The sequence below is a fragment of the Olea europaea genome, unplaced genomic scaffold (genome assembly GCF_002742605.1).
Source record: "Olea europaea var. sylvestris unplaced genomic scaffold, O_europaea_v1 scaffold1709, whole genome shotgun sequence".
In the NCBI taxonomy this organism is placed as follows: Eukaryota; Viridiplantae; Streptophyta; class Magnoliopsida; order Lamiales; family Oleaceae; genus Olea; species Olea europaea.
In genome coordinates this window covers 136,724-156,138 of record NW_019234781.1, presented here as the reverse complement: position 1 = coordinate 156,138, position 19,415 = coordinate 136,724, and the positions used below count along the sequence as shown (strand labels likewise).

The 19,415-nt window shown below is 31.1% G+C and overlaps 2 protein-coding genes across 2 annotated transcripts in view; both read left to right on the top strand.

The window, feature by feature from the left end:
* Positions 1-1,022, top strand: part of LOC111377707 (glucose-1-phosphate adenylyltransferase small subunit, chloroplastic/amyloplastic-like) — a 5,481-nt gene extending 4,459 nt beyond the window's left edge. The window contains exons 2-4 of the mRNA XM_023000838.1: positions 579-682; positions 761-872; positions 981-1,022. Coding sequence (XP_022856606.1) covers positions 579-682; positions 761-872; positions 981-1,022 — 258 coding nt within the window. The remainder of the gene's footprint in view (positions 1-578; positions 683-760; positions 873-980) is intronic.
* Positions 1,023-16,435: 15,413 nt separating this feature from the next.
* On the top strand, positions 16,436-19,213 carry LOC111377704 (flavanone 3-dioxygenase 3-like). Its single transcript, XM_023000835.1, has 3 exons — positions 16,436-16,611; positions 16,747-16,994; positions 18,472-19,213. Exons 1-3 carry the CDS (start codon positions 16,477-16,479, stop codon positions 19,028-19,030), a joined length of 942 nt encoding a protein of 313 aa, XP_022856603.1. The 5' UTR covers positions 16,436-16,476; the 3' UTR covers positions 19,031-19,213.
* Positions 19,214-19,415: the final 202 nt, after the last annotated feature.

Here is a 19,415-nt window from a genome sequence, read left to right as displayed (position 1 = left end):
CATTTGGAGTGCTCCTATGGCTTGACGTAATCGTTGTATCTTGAGAGACGATTGTCGAAAAATCATTAGCACCGATGCGGGGCAAATTCATCTTAAGGATCAAGTCTCAAACACTTGTCTCGACCAAAAATTCATTACTTGCATCTTTCTTCCTACAATTTTCTGATTTCTTTTTATTATATTTTGATTTCAGGAAATGATTAACATTGTTTACATGTTTATGTTGCAAGGTTCGATCAAAAGAATAATTTGCTTTCGTTCAAGAATCGAAAGGAATGAATACATATCCATACATTCAGATTCGATAACTTTTATGTTTTACTTCTCAAATCCTATTTCGGTAAGTAGAAATTACGTTTCGATTTCACGCAAATAACCGGTATACTTTTGTGAATATAATATGCACATAATCGGTGTATTCCCCAACAAGTCATATTAAAGATATCACTGTTTTGTTGGAGTCATATCCCTATTTGTACAAGGTTCAGCCCTATTTCTATTATGGTTACTGCAAGATTTGGCAACCATGTTTATGAATCATTGTTGCTTTTTCTTGTTGTGTTTTTGGTGTTTATCAGGTTCAAGCCTATTTGTACGATAGCCACTGGGAAGACATTGGTACTATCGAGGCTTTCTACAATTCCAATTTAGGGATCACTAAGAAGCCATTACCAGACTTCAGGTTAGTTTTCTTGATCTCTTATTAGAATTTATGAAGGAATTTTTTTTTTTTAACATGTGATTATCTTGTGTGATGTAGTTTCTATGATCGTTCCTCTCCAATCTATACACAACCTCGGTACCTGCCACCTTCGAAAATGTTTGATGCCAATGTTACCGACAGTGTTATTGGTGAGGGTTGTGTCATCAAGGTAAGATCAATTTGTCAAAATGGACGTAAAGGAAGTAGCCAATCAAACTATTTGATGATAATAGAGAAATTTGAGCTACTTTAATCGACCCATTCTTAAAATTTGCAGAATTGTAAGATTCACCATTCTGTAAGTGGTCTACATGCATAGAGAGTGTGCACACGAAGTGGCACTCTTCATGCACGGAGAGTGCAATCCGTGCACTGCTTGAATTTTTTTAAATTTTTTTATCTTTTCTTTAAGCTAAGAACTTCAATTTTTCATTTTTTAGAGAAATTTTAAGGTTGTCTGCTATCTACGAAATTTTAGTCAAATTTGATTGAAAACGTGCCAATGAACAAAAATCAGCAGCAAAATGAGGTCAATTTTGGACAAATTCCTTCGTTTATACGTTGTTTCCTTTTTTAGTAAGTTTTGTTTTGGTTATATGTTGATGAATTTAAATCGATTTTGAATTCTGTTTGTTGGAGAATAATTCTTAAGATTAGGACTCTAAATTTTAGTCATCATCTTAATTCTTTCCATTTTTGGAAAAAAATCTCATCTCAAACATTAAGGTAATGAGTGAATATAAAATACATTGATTAAGATTTAATTATTATTAATTAAATAATTAATATTTTCTATAATTATATTTAAACGGGTCGTTTTGCCATTCAACATTGGAAAACGATATCATTTTGTATTGTAAATGCAGGTTAAAAAAGGGATAAAAAAGGAAATTAAAAATAAAAATAAAAAACATTATTATAAAGTTTTTTTAATTAAATTGAAATAATTAAAACATAAAAATAAATATTATTTAATTAAAATTGAAAAAATTGCGTTTTATCGTAAAATAAAAAGAATTAAAAAAAATTTAAATCGAACAAAAAATTATTTATAATATGAAGGAAAAAGAAATTTTAAAACAATTTTCAAAAAAAATATAATAAAAGAAACTTATGAAAATTAAATAAAAAATATATAAATATTATTTACATAAAATTGAAAAATTAAGTTTTATCGAAAAGAATTAAAAATAATTTTAAATTAAAAAAATTATTTATAATATAAACAAAACAAATAAAAAAAGAAAAAAAATCTCTCCGTGCACGGAGAGATTTCTCTCCATGGATGGAGAGCCTCCTCCATCTGATGATCAAACTTCAACATTTCAATATAATAAAAGCAGTAGCTTTAGCTTCCAATGTATCAATATATAAATGCCCTCATCAAGTCCAACATCATTGCACTCAAACTCAACTTATATTAATAGCAGCAGTACAAGTTATGAAGATGAGAGAGAGAGAGAGAGAGCTACTACAGTAACACGTTAAATTTCGATATTCAAGATATCTTGGATGCAAATGAATTTATGTAACTTAACTAAGAATGAATTTATCTTAGTTAAATGTTTTTCAAATCCTCTGTGCTTAGTTTGGACTTAATTTCCTGTTAAATTAATTTCTTTTAACGCAATTTTTGCTATTTTCCGACAAGGAAACATCATTCTTTAAATGGTTGTTTGTGCTTCTTGTGGAATTTCCATTATTAGCTTAAAATCCAAAATTATTTCTTATCTTGTTTGTCACATATCTTATTATATTCATATATTAAAATTATTTCTGATTTCTGAGTCAACTAACTAAAAAAAAAAAATCCAATAGTATATATATATTTTTAAAATTTTAATAAAAGTCAATTCAAAAAAAGAGAGAAAAAAAAAAGAGGCAAAAATGTAAATGAGGGGAAAAAAAGGAAACTAACTTATCGCTAAAAAAAAATCAAATATAAGATTAGATACTAGAAAAATATGAAATCATACACAAATAAACGACACGTTAAACTTAATGGTTACAGTGAGATAAAATGGAACATATCATTGTTCATATCTACAGTAACTTCACATTCTCCTTTTTATATAGTAGGGAGTGGGCAAAGTTGAACGTGCATTGTACGTAGGAGTGGGCGTGGTCCAGTTTCATCTGATTTCAAAGGAAACCGAACCGAACCGAATACCGATGAGAATTTTAGAAATGAAACCATTGGTTCCATAGCTACTTGTGGAACCGAACCAATCGGTTCCGATTCGGTCCGATCCGATTCTTTACATATTAAAATAAAATGTTCACTAATAAAAACTCTAAAAATGCTACTAACGTGATACTTTTAAGAAAATATAAAAGAATCGAACATACTATTCAAAGATTTATTTAGGTATAAATGTACAAAGTGAAAACAAAATAAAAATTTCGAATCTTATAAATGAAATTATATATTATAAATAAATTATATATTCTAATTTAGCTTGAAAATCAATTAATCAAAGAATTATAAGAAGAGACAAAGAAAGAATCAAAGAGAAGAAGAAAAGTATTGGAGCCTAGATTAAGAAGGAACCCGATTATTTTTTATAAAAGTGTTGGAGATTGAGTCATATATTTTACCAGAAAAAATCCAATGAGAACCATCTGGTTCTCGCGGTTCCCATGCTAGAACCGGGAATCGATCGATTTTTAAAAATTTGTCCCAAAATCAAATTGTTTTTAAGAAGATCTGCGATCGAATCGATCGGTTCTAAACGGTTCCAGTCCAGTTCCACCGATTCTGAAAAAAAGTGCTCACTCCTAATTGTACATTATTGTAAAATACTTTATAAATGATGTAAAGTAATATTTGGGAGCAATTGTTGGAGGATTTGATGAGTCTCGAACAAATTAAAGAAAATATAATTTAGCATAGAAATTTGAGAGAAGAAAATTGTACTCAAATTGTACTCTTAAAATTCAATTTCTATGAATCAAATTTTTTGTAATGATGAAATACTATAAATGAATAATCTTTTTTCTACATGCAAATTTGTGCATCATCACATTCTTTCCACCACGGCGTCTCTTTTCTTTCTTATCGCCAAAGTCACTGCCAACCCATATCTAGTTATAGTAAAAAATCGGTGGTGGCCACCAAACTAGGTTTGGTTTTAGTATGTAGTGAATGTCAATCTTTTCACTATTTTAAAGCTGATCCTTGTCTCAGAATTTGTTCTATTGAGTATCTGACTTAAAACAAAAAAAGGAAAAAAAGGAAAAAAAAAGGATCTATTCTTGATTCTTTGATTAATCTCAAGTCAGTGTGAAAAAATTTCAATGACCGCTTCCAAAATGCAATAGTGTGTCGGAAGTTACTCACTATAATCACTTCTATTTTGTGTCTTTAACAGAATAGTTGATCTGACATATAGATTTCATAGATTAAAAAAAAAAAAAAAAAAAAAAAAAAGGATCTATGTTTGATTAATCTCAAGTCAGTGTGAAAAAATTTCAATGACCGATTCCAAAATGCAATAGTTTGCTAAATGGTCAGTGTTCATATTTACTATGAATAGGAAAGCTAGAAGTGTGAAATAGTTAGTTGTTCCAATAATCACAAAATTAGATTGGTATTTTCGATTTCTCACTACATCATAAAATGTTGACTTTTGATTACTGAACTTTTCAAAGTGTCGGAAGTTATTCACTATAATCACTTCTATTTTGCGTCTTTAACGGAATAGTTGATCTGACATATAAATTTCATAAATAGCGCTCCATCATTATTAGATGTCCAATCACAGAAGGACAGTCCTCCTAAGCAAAACATCTTTGATTGCTCGCCTCGCTATACCTTGGCAGGTGTCTTTAATTGTTTTCTATGCTTTAGATGAGTAACATAATATGTTACTTATATTTTATGTCGATGATGGACAATGGTGTCGAGTGATGTTAGACGAGAAACATCTATGTTACTTGTGATTTCTAGTTGTGTTGTTGTTTCAAGTGAATAAAATATATGTTACTCCGTGTTTTGTGGTGTTGGACAATGATGTTGAGTGATTTTAGATAAATAAAATAATGCGTTCGTCGTGATTTGTGGTGATAGTGATGCAGGTTATGTGTTAGGTGATAACGGATAGTGATGCAGAGTGGTGTTAGACATGTAATATAATGTACTACTCTTGTTTTTGTGGTGGAAGTGTTGTAGAGAGTGGTGTGGAGCGGTTTTAGACATAGTTTGTTACTTGTATTTTGTGGCGATAGCATTAGCATACAATGTGGTACACAAAGAAAAATGATTGAATAAAATAAGACGATGAGGAAATCACTCTGGATGGAAACTTGGAGCGACTAAGGAAATTATCCCTTGTAAATTGGAAAAAGTAACTCAATCAAGAGATGGAGAAGGTTTGTGAGGTCGAGGTATTGATATCGAGAGTTTAGATCGAGGACTCTAATGTCAATGAATTTGAAATTATAGGTTGCTGAGGAAGATTGATGCATGCCTCCCAACTTCTCTAGTTGGACAATGTCAATACCTAAAGATGGAGCAAGATAATGTATGAGACACTTGAGAACGTTACCGATGAGAGACTCATATAGTCATGTCATTCTCTTGCATAATGCAGGCGAGGCATATCTCATTGAATCAATCTTCTTTGTCCCATTGTGCGTTTTGTGGCAAAATAGTGGTTCAAAATCAGTGGTGGACTTAGAAAGCCCAGGCTAGCTCTAGCCCATTAGGTGTAAAAAACAATTTTATTTTTGTAAAATATTTTTTTTACCTATTAGCCCGTGTTAAAAAAAATAATAATAATAACAATAAAAATTAAAAAAAAAAAATACCCAACTTTAGTTAGCCCCACGTTGTGCTTAATTAACGAGTCATTGTTTCTACGACTTTCCCTGTTTTAGGGTACTCTTCAAGCCTTCAAGTGCCAAACTTCCCTTCAGTCGACTCCGAGGTTCTACCCTAACTTTTCATTGGTTTCTTTGTCTCTTAATAAAATTTATGTATATTAACAGTATTTACGAATAATACAGTGACAAATATGTTACTTGAATATGTAATTCATAGAAATATTGTTTTATAATGAAAAATTAAAATATTAATTTCAAATGAAAATAAGATATATTTTAAAATCAAAATGAAGTACATTTATAATATTTTTAACCAAAAAGAGATTTCTTAAAAGAATAAAAATCTTACGCCTTTTTTCTAAATAAAAGTAGAATAGCTTTCCTCCAAAAAAATTATCCAAATATATAAAAGCAACTTTTTAAAGAAAATTGCTTGTTGGATAAAATCTATAATATATTAAAATATTACATCGAGTTAGGATAATTTTTGGACGAATTTAACTCCATACAATTTAATTATTTCGGTAATACCTTACTTGTAATAAATACTACATAATTATTGTCATTTATGAAATTTGTGTTATAAATTCTCAATTAATTAACATTCACATTGACCTAAATTCAATGAATTTTCATTTGATGAATCTTGAGTTACATGAATCGAGAGTTATTATAGATAAATTTATTCATATTCTAATATCTAAAATCTAAAAATTCTAATGAATGTATAAATTTATCTTTTAACAATTAATTTTTTGTATCAAATGTTATAAAAAGATTGCTCATTTATAGTATTTCATCATTACAAAAAATCTGAATCATAGAAATTAAGTTTTGAGAGTAAATTTTGAGTACAATTTTCTTCTATTAAATTTCTATACTAAATTTTATTTTCTTTAATTCGTTCGAAACTCATCAAAATTACCAACAAATTATTACCAAATATTACTTTTACATTACTTATTAAGTTTATAGATTAACACATCAAATCGAGGGAAAATAATTTTTTGGACGATTTTAACCCTCATACAATTTAATTATTTCAACAATACCTTACTTGTAATAAATACTACATAATTATTGTCATTTATGAAATTTGTGTTATTAATTCTCAATTAATTAACATTAACATTAATCTAGATTCAATGAATTTTCGTTTGATGAATCTTGAGTTACACGAATCTAGAGTTATTATAGATAAATTTATTCATACTCTATTATCTAGAATTATAATGAATGTATAAATTTATATATTAACAATTAATTTTTTATATCAAATGTTATAAACAGATTGCTCATTTATAGTATTTCATCATTACAAAAAATTTGAATCATAGAAATTAAGTTTTCATAGTATATTTTGAATACAATTTCTTTATTATAATTTTTTTTTTAATTTGTCCGAGACTCATCAAATTCATCAACAAATTAGTGTCATATATTACTTATAAAGTATAATAGAATAACGTATAATGCACGTTCAATTTTGATTAGTAGATTAAAAGTGTCAAAAAGAGAGTAAACAAATTTTTTTTTTTCATTGAAGATATTTTAAAATCTCAATCAAATCTCGTAAACAAATTGTTAGTTGTGATAAATATCACAACCGCTTTTATAAACCCAATAAAGGGCGCATGTGGATCATTAGTCAAAAGCACGTCTTCTGCCTAATAATCTTACCCATAATTTCGGGCCGACTTCTTCAGTTACCCAATCCGCGTAAAAATTTCATAACTCCCAGCCTTTAGTCAGCGTCTTTGATTCAATATTCTTCAATCCAATCTTCAAATTCCCACCGTCATACACCCGTCAAGCATTACCATTTTCTAGATTTGAATCGACAATGTATCGTTCATCGAGCTCCACTCGAGTCTCCGACGAGTTCTTTTCTCATCAATCTTCAACAACAGATACAGAACAGTTGCTAATCTACAATCCGGAATCGGAGCCTGCAAAAAAGGAGAAGAATCGACTCAGATCTGCCGAGACCGCCGTTCATCTCATCCCACTTTTGCTTCTGCTCTGTGCCGTCATTTTGTGGTTTTTCTCCAGTCCAGGTAACAAATTGATCGCCTACTTGCTTGATTTTACATGTTTTTATTTTAAAATTCATTCCGAATTGAGAATTTGTGTCGACTCCATTGCTTGGTATCTGTCTGAAATCTTGAGTTATCGCGAAGGTCAGGTGTATTCATTAACATGTTAAAATGTCGTTTGGAAGTCGAAGATCTGAATTTTTGAGATTGGAAAGTGTGTTTTAAGTTTTAATCTCCCCTTATATATTTTAGTTATTCCTTGTTTTATTGTTTCTGGTTGAAAATGAATTATATGCAGTTTGGCGGCTTAAATTGGACAATTGTCTCGTGACTTTGAAGTTTCTTCGTTTTCATTAACAATTATCATTTGAATCCATTGATTTTGGTCTTTCTGCGAGTCTATTGCTTGATTCTATCTTAAAATGATCCAACTTAATCTACACATTTTCAAATAAGAAAAATACTTCCTATTTCTTGACATGAGGGATCCACCAAATAACTACCTTTTTCCTTCCTTTTGTTTCAGTACAATTGAGGCGATTTTGGGGTTTGAAATCTCTCTTTAGATAATTCTTTTAAATCGTGCAACATGTACATTACATTTACATTATTTTTGACATTGTATCACATTATTGAAAAGTTTAAAAAAAATAGACAATTTTTTTTCACCTATCAAATCTTGCCAACTCGAGTGATGTCAACGATGATGTATACTTGTGGTGTACAAGATGACTTTTCCCAACTTTTTCAGGTCTTAGTGACTTCCTTTTTTGATGATTGGCCAAAATAGATCATAAGCCATGCACTTGTGTACTTGAAACATTAGACTATTGATCTGCCAATTCCATACTTCCATCTTGTGTTGGATTAAGTCCTCGTTATCATTTTTCTATTGGCTTGAGGATTTCTAAGAATAGATCGTTTTCTAGTTTGATCATCTTCTTCATATTTGACCTTAATGCACTAATTTGTGTTGCATATGATTGAAAAAGTATGTCTTTCAAATTAGAATTCTCAAAAGTTTTCTCCACCTTCACTGGGGAGAAATGAGATTAGGCTGTCCACACTTATATTTGGACCTGAGTAACCTTTATCACAAATTTGAACAAGACATTCATAAGGCAATAATCACATTTCCATTGCTTTAAGTCTCTTCACTTCTATTTTGCCAGTAAAAAAGAACAAGATTCACATGAATCTTGAATTTGAAGTATCTTGTTCTCAAGCTAGACGAGTTTAAATGCGCCATTCGATGTTTCAAATTACAAAAGATTCAGATAGTATTACGCTCAGAACCAAATGATAATCACATCCCATCCCATCCAAACAACCATTTTACTACCAGTTTGAGGCCCTCCCTCCTTGTTGGTGTGCGACCGGATGTTAGATTTTGCATGATTATTATTTTAAGCAATTTATTTATTTACTTAGTGAATTATCTAATGTCGTGGCTTTTCTTTAGCTTTTAATTTCTTGAGAATTTCTATTCCATACAGCAGTTGATATCCTAAAAAAAGGAAATTCGCTTGTTACCAAAGTCAAGGCTTAGACGATCGGTGTTCAATCAACATAGGCAGTGCAACAAGCAAATTTCCATCAGAATCCATGGAAATTCCTTGATACAGCTGACTACAACTCTACAAGATGACTGAAACTGGCTCTTTTTCAATGAGCATACTGCCTCAGCCTAAGTTTTGTAGTGACTTGAATACTTGGTTTTTTTAATTGTTTTATTACACATTTCTCTTTTGTTTTAGCCCATTTCTTATCCGTTCGTAATTTATAATGTCAACTTTGTTTCCTTACGACTTTATTCTTTATACAAGTTACAGCGCAAAATGCTGGGGAAAATCTTACTTGCAATTATCTCTCTCTCTCTCTCTCTCTCTCTCTCTCTCTCTCTCTCTCTCTCTCTCATGTATTTGCCTTGTTACAAATTAAGACTTAACACCAAGTACAAGAACAATAATTATAAAGAAAAATGTCTTAGGAACAACAATATTGTTACGAATGCATGAAATTGATATAGTGCGCTCAGTGGGAAGTTGTTATCCTACCCACTAAGAGCATGGATTAGGCTTATATGAACAGAACATACCACGTGTGATTATCCAATTGTAACAGAGTTTTGACAATATTTGTGGATACTGCTAATAGAAAGATACGAGGCCACCTTTCACTTCCGTGAGAAGTAAATGCATCTTCGATTAACATGGTTCCGTACTTTATACCTAAATTATTGCTGTTAGAATTGACATCATGTAGCATTTTATGAAATCATAAATCAGATTTAATAGGCTGGAAACATTTAACGAGCACGTATGTGAAGTTATTCATAGAACATAAGAAGTTTCCTGATTAAAGGGATTGCACATGCTTTGTTTAAGACCTGAAGGGACAAGAAAATTTATGCTTGGAGTCAACTTTCCAGCATCGGGGCGGTCAAAGTGCTTGGCTACGCAGGCATGGCCAATTCCAGCCTGGCCCGCACGGGCTAAAGAAATTGAACGAAAAATACGCTTCCACAGCAAAATCTAAGTCGGCCCAGGTGTAATATTCCTAATTCTACCAATTCGCTTTACTAAAAATGAGTTCCTTAATTATTAATTGTCAAAATAAACAATTCATGAAAGTGTTAAAGAGTTTGAAATAATTGATAAATAATGGAAAAAAAAACAAACATTTTGGTAATAGACGTGGAAAATTTTGGGGAAAATGACTTTTGAAAGACTTCGAAGAAAATTTCGACAAACTAATGAGTTTCTCCCAATCAAAGACTGGATTAAAAAGGTCTTCTTCTTCAAAGATGATATGGTCAAAAGAAATTGTAGAATAATTATATTTAAACAAAAAAGCAGAATTTTTAGTAGATGATTCGTATTTGGAGCCAAATAAATTATTAATCTTGAAACTTGTATTAACTTTGGTCCATCAATATCTCATCTTAAAGCATAAAAAGTGCCCAAATCATAATTATTACCATCTGGTGAGCCTTCTCATTACTAAATAATTTTGACTTGTCAAATTCTAGTCTCAAAATATATTTCTCATCATTTGCAATTGAGTTCCTAAATTATATACTTTTGCATTTAGGACCCATTTTCGGATTTAAGCTCATAAAACTCATTATTCTCGTTATTAGACATGACCACAGCATTCTAAAGATTTAAAATTATGATTTTAAGCTTTTTCATAACTTTCACTTTAGTCCTTAAAAGTTTTAAGACTCGAGAAATTACCCAAAACTTGACTTTTCGCAAATATGCAAACTTGATATTATTATTTGCAATCTAATAATAATTTCTCAACTAACATGGTGATTTTGCTAATTTGCACTTAGGTTCTTAAATTTTGTAAAAATATGCTAATAAATTTATAAGCTTTTAAAGTTAACATATTTGCTATAACGTATTCTATAAAATTTCGAAATTTTACACCAGGTACCTCTGTAACTATCTTGCTGGCTCGACCCTATTGACACCAATATTTCGAGATAAGCAATTCTATAAAATAAGCTAAGATGAAATGTACGAGGAAATGTGAAGTGTTTGTTTACCTGTGGTGAGCTGTTGTAGCAAATAAAACCCAACGCCACAAAAGGCAAAATACCCGACATATCTGGGCTCCAAAAACCTAGTCCACTTAAAACATATTAAAGTATATGTAATGATTAAAATCGAAGTATGAATACATGATTAATACACTACAACAAATATACCTTTTTCAACCCAAAAGGAACGAACGTTGCAAAATGTGTCTACCGCAACATTAGACTATGTGAATGTTGCCATTAGTTAAAATAATTGAGATTTGGCAACATTTTTAAGTCTTTGTTGCTGATGTCACATTTTTACAACGTTTATTTAGTGCTGCGAAAAGTTTGATTTTTCACAACGTTTAATGCAAGTTGTTGAAGGTTCAACCTTTTACAACATTTTCTGAACCCAAAAATTGAAAGTCTTGTGCTCTAGCAATACTGGCATCCACATGGGGGATGTGAAGTGTCTAATTATTGTGTTAATTGTGATGTAATTAGTAATAATGAAATTGTAAACAAATATACCTTTTTCAACCCAAAAGGAACGAACGTTGCAAAATGTGTCTACCGCAACATTAGACTATGTGAATGTTGCCATTAGTTAAAATAATTGAGATTTGGCAACATTTTTAAGTCTTTGTTGCTGATGTCACATTTTTACAACGTTTATTTAGTGCTGCGAAAAGTTTGATTTTTCACAACGTTTAATGCAAGTTGTTGAAGGTTCAACCTTTTACAACATTTTCTGAACCCAAAAATTGAAAGTCTTGTGCTCTAGCAATACTGGCATCCACATGGGGGATGTGAAGTGTCTAATTATTGTGTTAATTGTGATGTAATTAGTAATAATGAAATTGTAAAATGACACTTCCAAAAGCAAATTAGTAACAATAAAGTTACAAAATTTCCTTTTGTGTCATACTTCAAGGACTCAATTTCAATTTAGACTTTCTGAGGCACTTTAGTTCATGTACTTCTATATTACAGTTTCTTTCAACTTATATGTTTGGTAATGCATATAAGTTAGTATAATTTGTAAATTGTATGAATAATAAGTATATTTGATCAATTTAAATTATGATATAAACATAGTCAAATTTGCACTTAAAATAAAGTGTCTGACTAATACTTTGAAAAGGCAACTCCAGTTGATACTAAAATAATATCACTGAGTTCAAAATAATAAAATATTGACTCATCTTGATATTGCATAATTTTGTTTGTTAGAATTTTGGCTCGGCTTCTTGATTAAAAATCATGAAATATTTTGATTCAAATTGTAATTATAGGGCTTAAAAGAAAATTTTGAAATATATGGTAATATTATTATAATTGATTTTTCAAATCAAAGTACTTGTTCTATAGTTATTATTTCATTAGAATAATAAACTTCCTAGTTAGATAAAATTTCATCCTGATTGAAAAGGATCTGAGCGATTCTCCAAATTGTAATTCATTTTAGAATCTCTTTGTATTTAGATTGTTAAGTTGTGGAATTTGATCATTTTCACCATGCAGAGTTTATATGCGAATCGATCTTTAATTTTGGATCGACCTTGTGACGATATTTTAAAATGTTTCATGCTTGTAATTTTGGTTTTCCCTGTTTTTTTCTTATAAATAGGAAGCCTTCATTAGAGTTTATCCATTCATAAAAAAAAAAAAAAGAAAAAGCAAAGAGGTTAGAGAAAATAGTGTGCACAATTTTTCTATTATAAATGTCTTTTCATTATAATGAATTACGGCAGTGGGAAAAAATGACATTGTCACATTGATTCGAACTTCTATAAATCTTGCATATTTTTTTGTGTATTTTTCTTTATTGTGATTTTATTATTTTTGAAGGTATAAAATTAGAGTTTCTAATTCAAAACATAGATTAAAAGTATTATTTTGAGAAGTATAAAGAGTTGTTCCATAAAAATGTGCTTTTAAAAAATTATAAGCCTCTTCAACTAAAAATAATACTAGTCTATATACGCACCTCCTAAACTTTTAACAAATTTTGTGATCTCTATCAAGGAGTTTGAGGTTGTTTTGGGTGACCTACTCCTTTAAATAGTGCTAAAATTATTAGGCCTGTTTGATCCGTCAATGGAATTCGAATTCCACATTTTTCCAATTTTGTGCGTTTGATAAGTTTTAATTTCCATGGAATTCCATTTTCTTGCTTGTCTTGGGAAATTGTATTTTCTTGATTTTTAAGGATGGCAGGAATTGGTTTTCTAACTTACTGTTCACAGTTTTTTTTTTCGCAATGGAAATAAATTCTAAGAATTATTGTAAAAAAATATTTCACTTTAATTGGCAATTTTCATGTAAAACAAAGTCAAACGAACACCAAAAGATAGATAATTTTCTTGATTTTTTTTTTTGTTGGTAATGGAAACAAATTTCATTCCCAATACCACTAAAATCTATTCCTTTAATTGATAATTTTCATGTAAAATAAAGCCAAACGAACACAAAAAAAACTTTTATTTCAACATTTTCCACGTGAAAAATTATACCAATCAAATACAATAATTTACAATTTCTAGGAAAATAATTTCTAGGCAATTTAATTATCTGAAATTCGTTTTCAATTTCATCTTTGTAATCAAACGGATCATTGTTAATGATTAATCGTCTTCTTTCATGTGGGTTTCTTTTTTAATTCTTCTTCTTATTTAGCCCCCATTTGGCCCCCATTATTTCTCATTAAATTAAATTAAATTTTTCTCTCTTCTATTTTTAATCACACAATTTTCAATAAAATAATATTACACCTAAATTAAAAAATTTTCTTTTCTTTTCAATCACTTATTCTTAAAAAAAATACTATTCAAAATATTATAATCTCCAAATAATGGGGCTCAAACATGGGCTTATATAGTTATTGCTGAGAAAAAGTAAATTTATAACATATTAAATTTCCTAGTCTTCTCCACTATCAAAGTTGTCGGCTATTTTATATTAGTATTGGAAACAAAACCTAGTTGCCATGCCTCGAGGATTGACCTAACATGATGAACGGAGAGTTTATAAATCGGGTCTAGTGGGAATGGATAAGATCGGACAATTTAACAGGAGTTATGTTACACAAGCAAGGTGAATAAGTCATTGATTTGACAGTATGAAAAAATTATAAAAACACCCAAACAGACACTAACATGTAGACAACTATCACCTCTCTCATGTCACCAATCCTGACCAAATATGTTTACTCATTTGACAAATAAGTTTGAGTTAATCCTCAAGCACAGCTCTAACAGAGTAACAAGCCATCAAGTCAACTAGAATTTTTATGTTAGTTATTGTCATTGAAAAGAAGACCTCGAGTTATCACCAAATTGTATAGTTTAACTCATCAATGCTTCTCTAACGAGTTGAATCTAATCGTAGCGTTAATGTTTTAAAATTCAGACTGACCCGACAATTCAATTAGAAAAATACCTAATTTGTCTGTTAATTTGGTTTGGGTAACAATATTAGATCAATCTGTGATTGGCAAGATAAAAAAACCTTTTGGGAGTAATGGACATATTATTCTCGACATAACTTTGATCCATCGAGTGAGAGTACTTTCACATAGGACTACTGGGTCACTATTATAGACTTATGGAAATTACACAAAACTCAACTTTAAAAAACCTATGTTCTAAAATCAGATGGAAGGTTTCAATTTTCACAAATCATATTTTTCAACTCAAACCCTAATACATTTACCCAAGCCATAAATTATTTCTCCCTCTTTCTCCTCCTCTCCTCAGTATCCATTCTTCTCACCTTCTTTACCGTCATCCGTTCAGGAACCACCCTCATCGGCAGCAGCAAAGAGACAATCGTGCATTGTTGAGTCTCCTTCCTCCGGCGAGGTGCTGCGAGCAACAATGCCTTGCTGGTGGCAATGCTGTGGTGGTGGCTAGCAGTGTTAGATTTATTGCTGATGGTGATTGATTGTCCATCTGACGATGAGGTGCAAAGGTGGGTGTCGAATCTAGGGTGGTGGCTGGTGGTGATTTGTGATATTATCCTAATTAATAATTCAAAAGTTAAACTTTCAGATTTGTGATTTCGATTTCTTGCTTCCTGCAATTCATTTTATTTCTTTATTGCAATGCGTTTGTGTTGGGTTGGGGATAAGTTTGTGTTTTGATGTTGGGCTGTGTTGATTGTGGTAGTGGCGAGGGTGATGGTTCAGGTAATGGTGGGTGGTGGTGCTAGCGGTGGTCACAGGTGGTTTTTAGGTGGAATTTTTGGTAGTTTCTTTAGGTGGTTTGGTAGTGGTGACGATGGTGGTCGCGTGTGCGATTTCAGGTGTTTTGGTGCTACAACAATCTGGTCGCGATCCGATGAGCTAGTGGTAGTAGTGGCGTTGCATTAAGGTTGTTGCGAAGTCCAAGTCTAGTTGTGTGATGGCATTATTTTGGTTGATTTTTGCATTTGTGTGTTGCGTGATGGTCGTGGTTGGCAATGTGGTGGTATTTTTTTGCAATGGGTTGATTTGTTTGAGGCGGTGGTGGTTCTAGCGACGATGGTGGTGGCGCCGGCGATCTATGACCAACCATTTGGTTATTCGTGACCAACTAATTAATTGTGACCTAAATATTCAATACTTTGTGATCGAAAAAAATTGGGACCAATTAATTTGAAAATCTGTGACATACAAATAAACAGTGACTTGATTTGTTATCGATGTAATTAATTGTGATCAATTAATTTGATAATTTACAATGAATAAATGAGTTGTGACCAATGAAAGTTGATTATATAACCAATGAATAATCTATGACTTATAAAAAAATTTATTCGTGGCCCAAAAATAATGTGACCTATTAAATTTTTTATTTGTGACCGAAAAAAAGTTGTGAGCAATAAATTGATAAGTTGTGATCGATAAACAAACTATGACCTACAAGATTTTTGAATTGTGATCGTAAAATAATGTGACATAAAATTTTTGATTTATGACCAAAAAATAATAAGTAACTAATCAAATCATTAATTTGTGACTAAATTGTGCAGATATGTGGCCTAAATATAATTAATTGATTAAATCATAAGTAAATTTTAATAAAAATATGATTTTTGAAGTTTGAAACTTGTTTTCTTAATTTTGAAATGAGTGATACTTAAAATCTTACTTATGAAATTTTCCCTAAAATTTATGTGTCCTCAACAACTCGTTGATTTTATTAATAGAGGGTTTTTATTTGGATGAATTTCAAATATAAAAATACATACAACAAACACTTTTCAAATTTTACATTTTTTAGTAAGACTTTTATAAGCTTTATAAAAATATATTCAAATTCACAAAATCCATTAAAATAATTGAAAACACTCATTTATGAGAGCACCCCTAAGTCCTTGTCTGCTCGAGATCTAGATACATGGAGGAGACTGCACAAATCTTTGAAAAATTGCCCATCATCAACTTTTCTCTCATCCACCGTGATTCTGTCATCCACCGTGATTCTGTCATCAAGCAAATCCATGAAGCTTGTCAAAACTTTGGTTTCTTTCATGTAATCAATCTCTCTCTCTCTCTCTCTCTCTCACACACACACACACACACACATATTGTTTTAATCTCTTTCTTGTTCTTATATGTTACGGTATATGATAATCAATCCTTCTGTTTTATTGGGATTTAAATTTAGGTTATCAATCATGGGATCCCCGATTCAGTGCTTGAAGAAGCTTTGAATGTGAATTCAATGTTCTTTGACATGCCAATGGCGATGAAGAAGGAGCTTCTGTCCGATGATGTACAGAAGCCAGCAAGATTTAGTAAAATACGAGTTGGCTGCCATGAAGATAGGATGCTTTCGAGGGACTTCCTTAAGCTTTATGCACATCCTCTTCATCATTTTCTCAACTTATGGCCTTCAAATCCTCTCAATTATAGGTATAACTTCATTTTTTCATTTTTTCTTCGACAAGCTTTTATTTTCGAAATAGAAATATTACAGATTGAACCCCAACCTTAAGGGTCCCTCACCGCCCCTACCCTGGAGCATCGTAAGAGAGGTAAATTGCAGGTTATGCTTCCAAGAGTATAGGGTGGAAGGCTGCTTGTACACTTGCACTTAGCCAAGAGAAATGTTACAGGTGTAGGGAATTTTCACAGGCTGATTTACAAGTGGTGATGTGCAGAGTTGTTAGACAAAAAACAAAGTTAAATCAATCAAATTAAATTTTGCCACATCATCCGGCCCGTAAAAATTCCTTTTACGTGTAGAATTTTTGTTCTTAAAAACATAGATTTGAAGAAATTCAAGAAAGTTTCTAATTTTTTATTTTTTCCTAAATTTATATAAACTAGGACGTTCTAGAGAAATATTTTTTAAATATTGGGATGAAGATGGGACGAATGAACGTCATTTTTATTAATTTTACTGTTGTTTGTTATCGGTTGTCTTTAAAAAATTTTGAGTTTAGGGATTAAACTGAAATTTGAATCAAATGAGCTATTTGGTTTTTCATGAGACATGCAGTCATAGTAGCTTTTCTTTGGTTTTTTTTTATGAAAATGATTACATAAAATAATGGTTTCTTCTCTAATTTAGATCTAAATTGGTATTTAAAAATAAAATATTTATCTGTCTTCTTCTTCAACTTTCTTCGCTTCTAGTATATGTTTGAAATTGATATTCAACCTTTTGAAATTGATATTCAACCTTCCTAAGTTACAAAATTATGAGTAAATAGATTATACAAGTGGTTTAATCAATCAAAGAACGTGAAACGAAATTAAAGAATATAATAACTATATTATTGTGCGTTGTCTTGAGGTAAAAGAAAAGAAAGGAGTTTTTGATATGAAAATGCAAAGAGACGATGGAAGAAAATAACAAAACAAGAATGATGAGAAGAATTGAACAATTGGGTTAAGCACTCAAATTAGTTCGAGAAGTTGAATCGAGTCTTTTTCTTATTGCATAATCATTATTTTTAATATATTTTTGTGATTTCAAAAAGGTATCAAACTTGAACTTTGATCCAAGAGTTATTTTTGGTATTAAGTTTTATACCACACAGTTTTCTAAAGTTGAATATTGGAATATATTAGGCTAAAGTTTAATCCTTGTTTGACAAACCATTCTTTCAAAGCTTTTTTTTCTCATATTCACTTTCAATCACACATTCTCAAAATAAAATATTTTTTTACGTAAAATAAATTTTTTTCTACTTTTTAACTATATATTCTCCAAAAATTTACTTATCAGAAACTCATTCTTCCCAAAAAAATGGAGTTCAAACAGGGATGTGTCTAATTTTAGGATATTCTGTTGAAGTTCTAACAAAATTTTAGTACATGCATTTTACCATTGCTTTCATTGAAGAACATTTCAAGTACTAACGGTTCTTTGTTAATGTAACAGGGAAAAAATGGGAAGGTATGCTACAGAAGTCAGGAAATTAGGCATTGAGCTATTTGGTGCCATCATGGAGAGCTTAAACTTAAGCCCAACACACTTAAAACAAAATTTTGAGCACGGCGCGCAACTTATCGGCGTAAATTCCTATCCTTCGGGATCCGACGTAAAAGCAGGCACATCCGCGCACACGGATCACAGCATTATCACCATTCTTCTTCAAAGTTCCCCTGGCCTCCATATTTTGGACAGGTCGGATGGCGCATGGAAGAGCGTTGGCAAGATCGAAGGGGCATTAGAAGTCTTCGTGGGAGATCATTTGGAGGTAATAAGCAATGGTTTGTACAAAAGTGTATTGCATCGAGTCCTTCCAAGTTCGAATAATGGTTCTAGGTTGTCTATAGCTGACTTTCATAGCCTCGGAATGGATGACATAGTCGAGCCTGCTACAGAACTAGTCAATGAAGAACATCCAAAGAGGTATAAGGGGAGCAGCTTGAGAGACTTTCTCGAGCATCTTTCATCCAAAGACACGACACCCTTTATTCAGACGATCAAAATATAAAACGACTTTTTATAGTTGATGAGTATATGTGTAGTTCTAGCAATGTATCAAACGAGTAGGGCAAAAAGAATTAACGAGGTCGACTAAATTTACTTTGAATTGCACTTAATTTATCAGTGTTGTAATAAGAAGTTAAATGAAACGATTGATGTTACCCTTATACATGCTTCAAGTTGAACTTAATTTATTGGTCTTTTTTAATAGTCATGGAAGTTTAGCATGTGAATTTTGACAACTGCAGCGAAACATTTGCTAAGTTAGCCTTAGTATATGCAGAAATGATCTCTTAGGCACCGATACTTAGTTTATGTTAAACACCGATGACATGACACACCAATATCGGTTCTTAAGAGATCATTCATGTTAGCATATGTTAATGATAAAA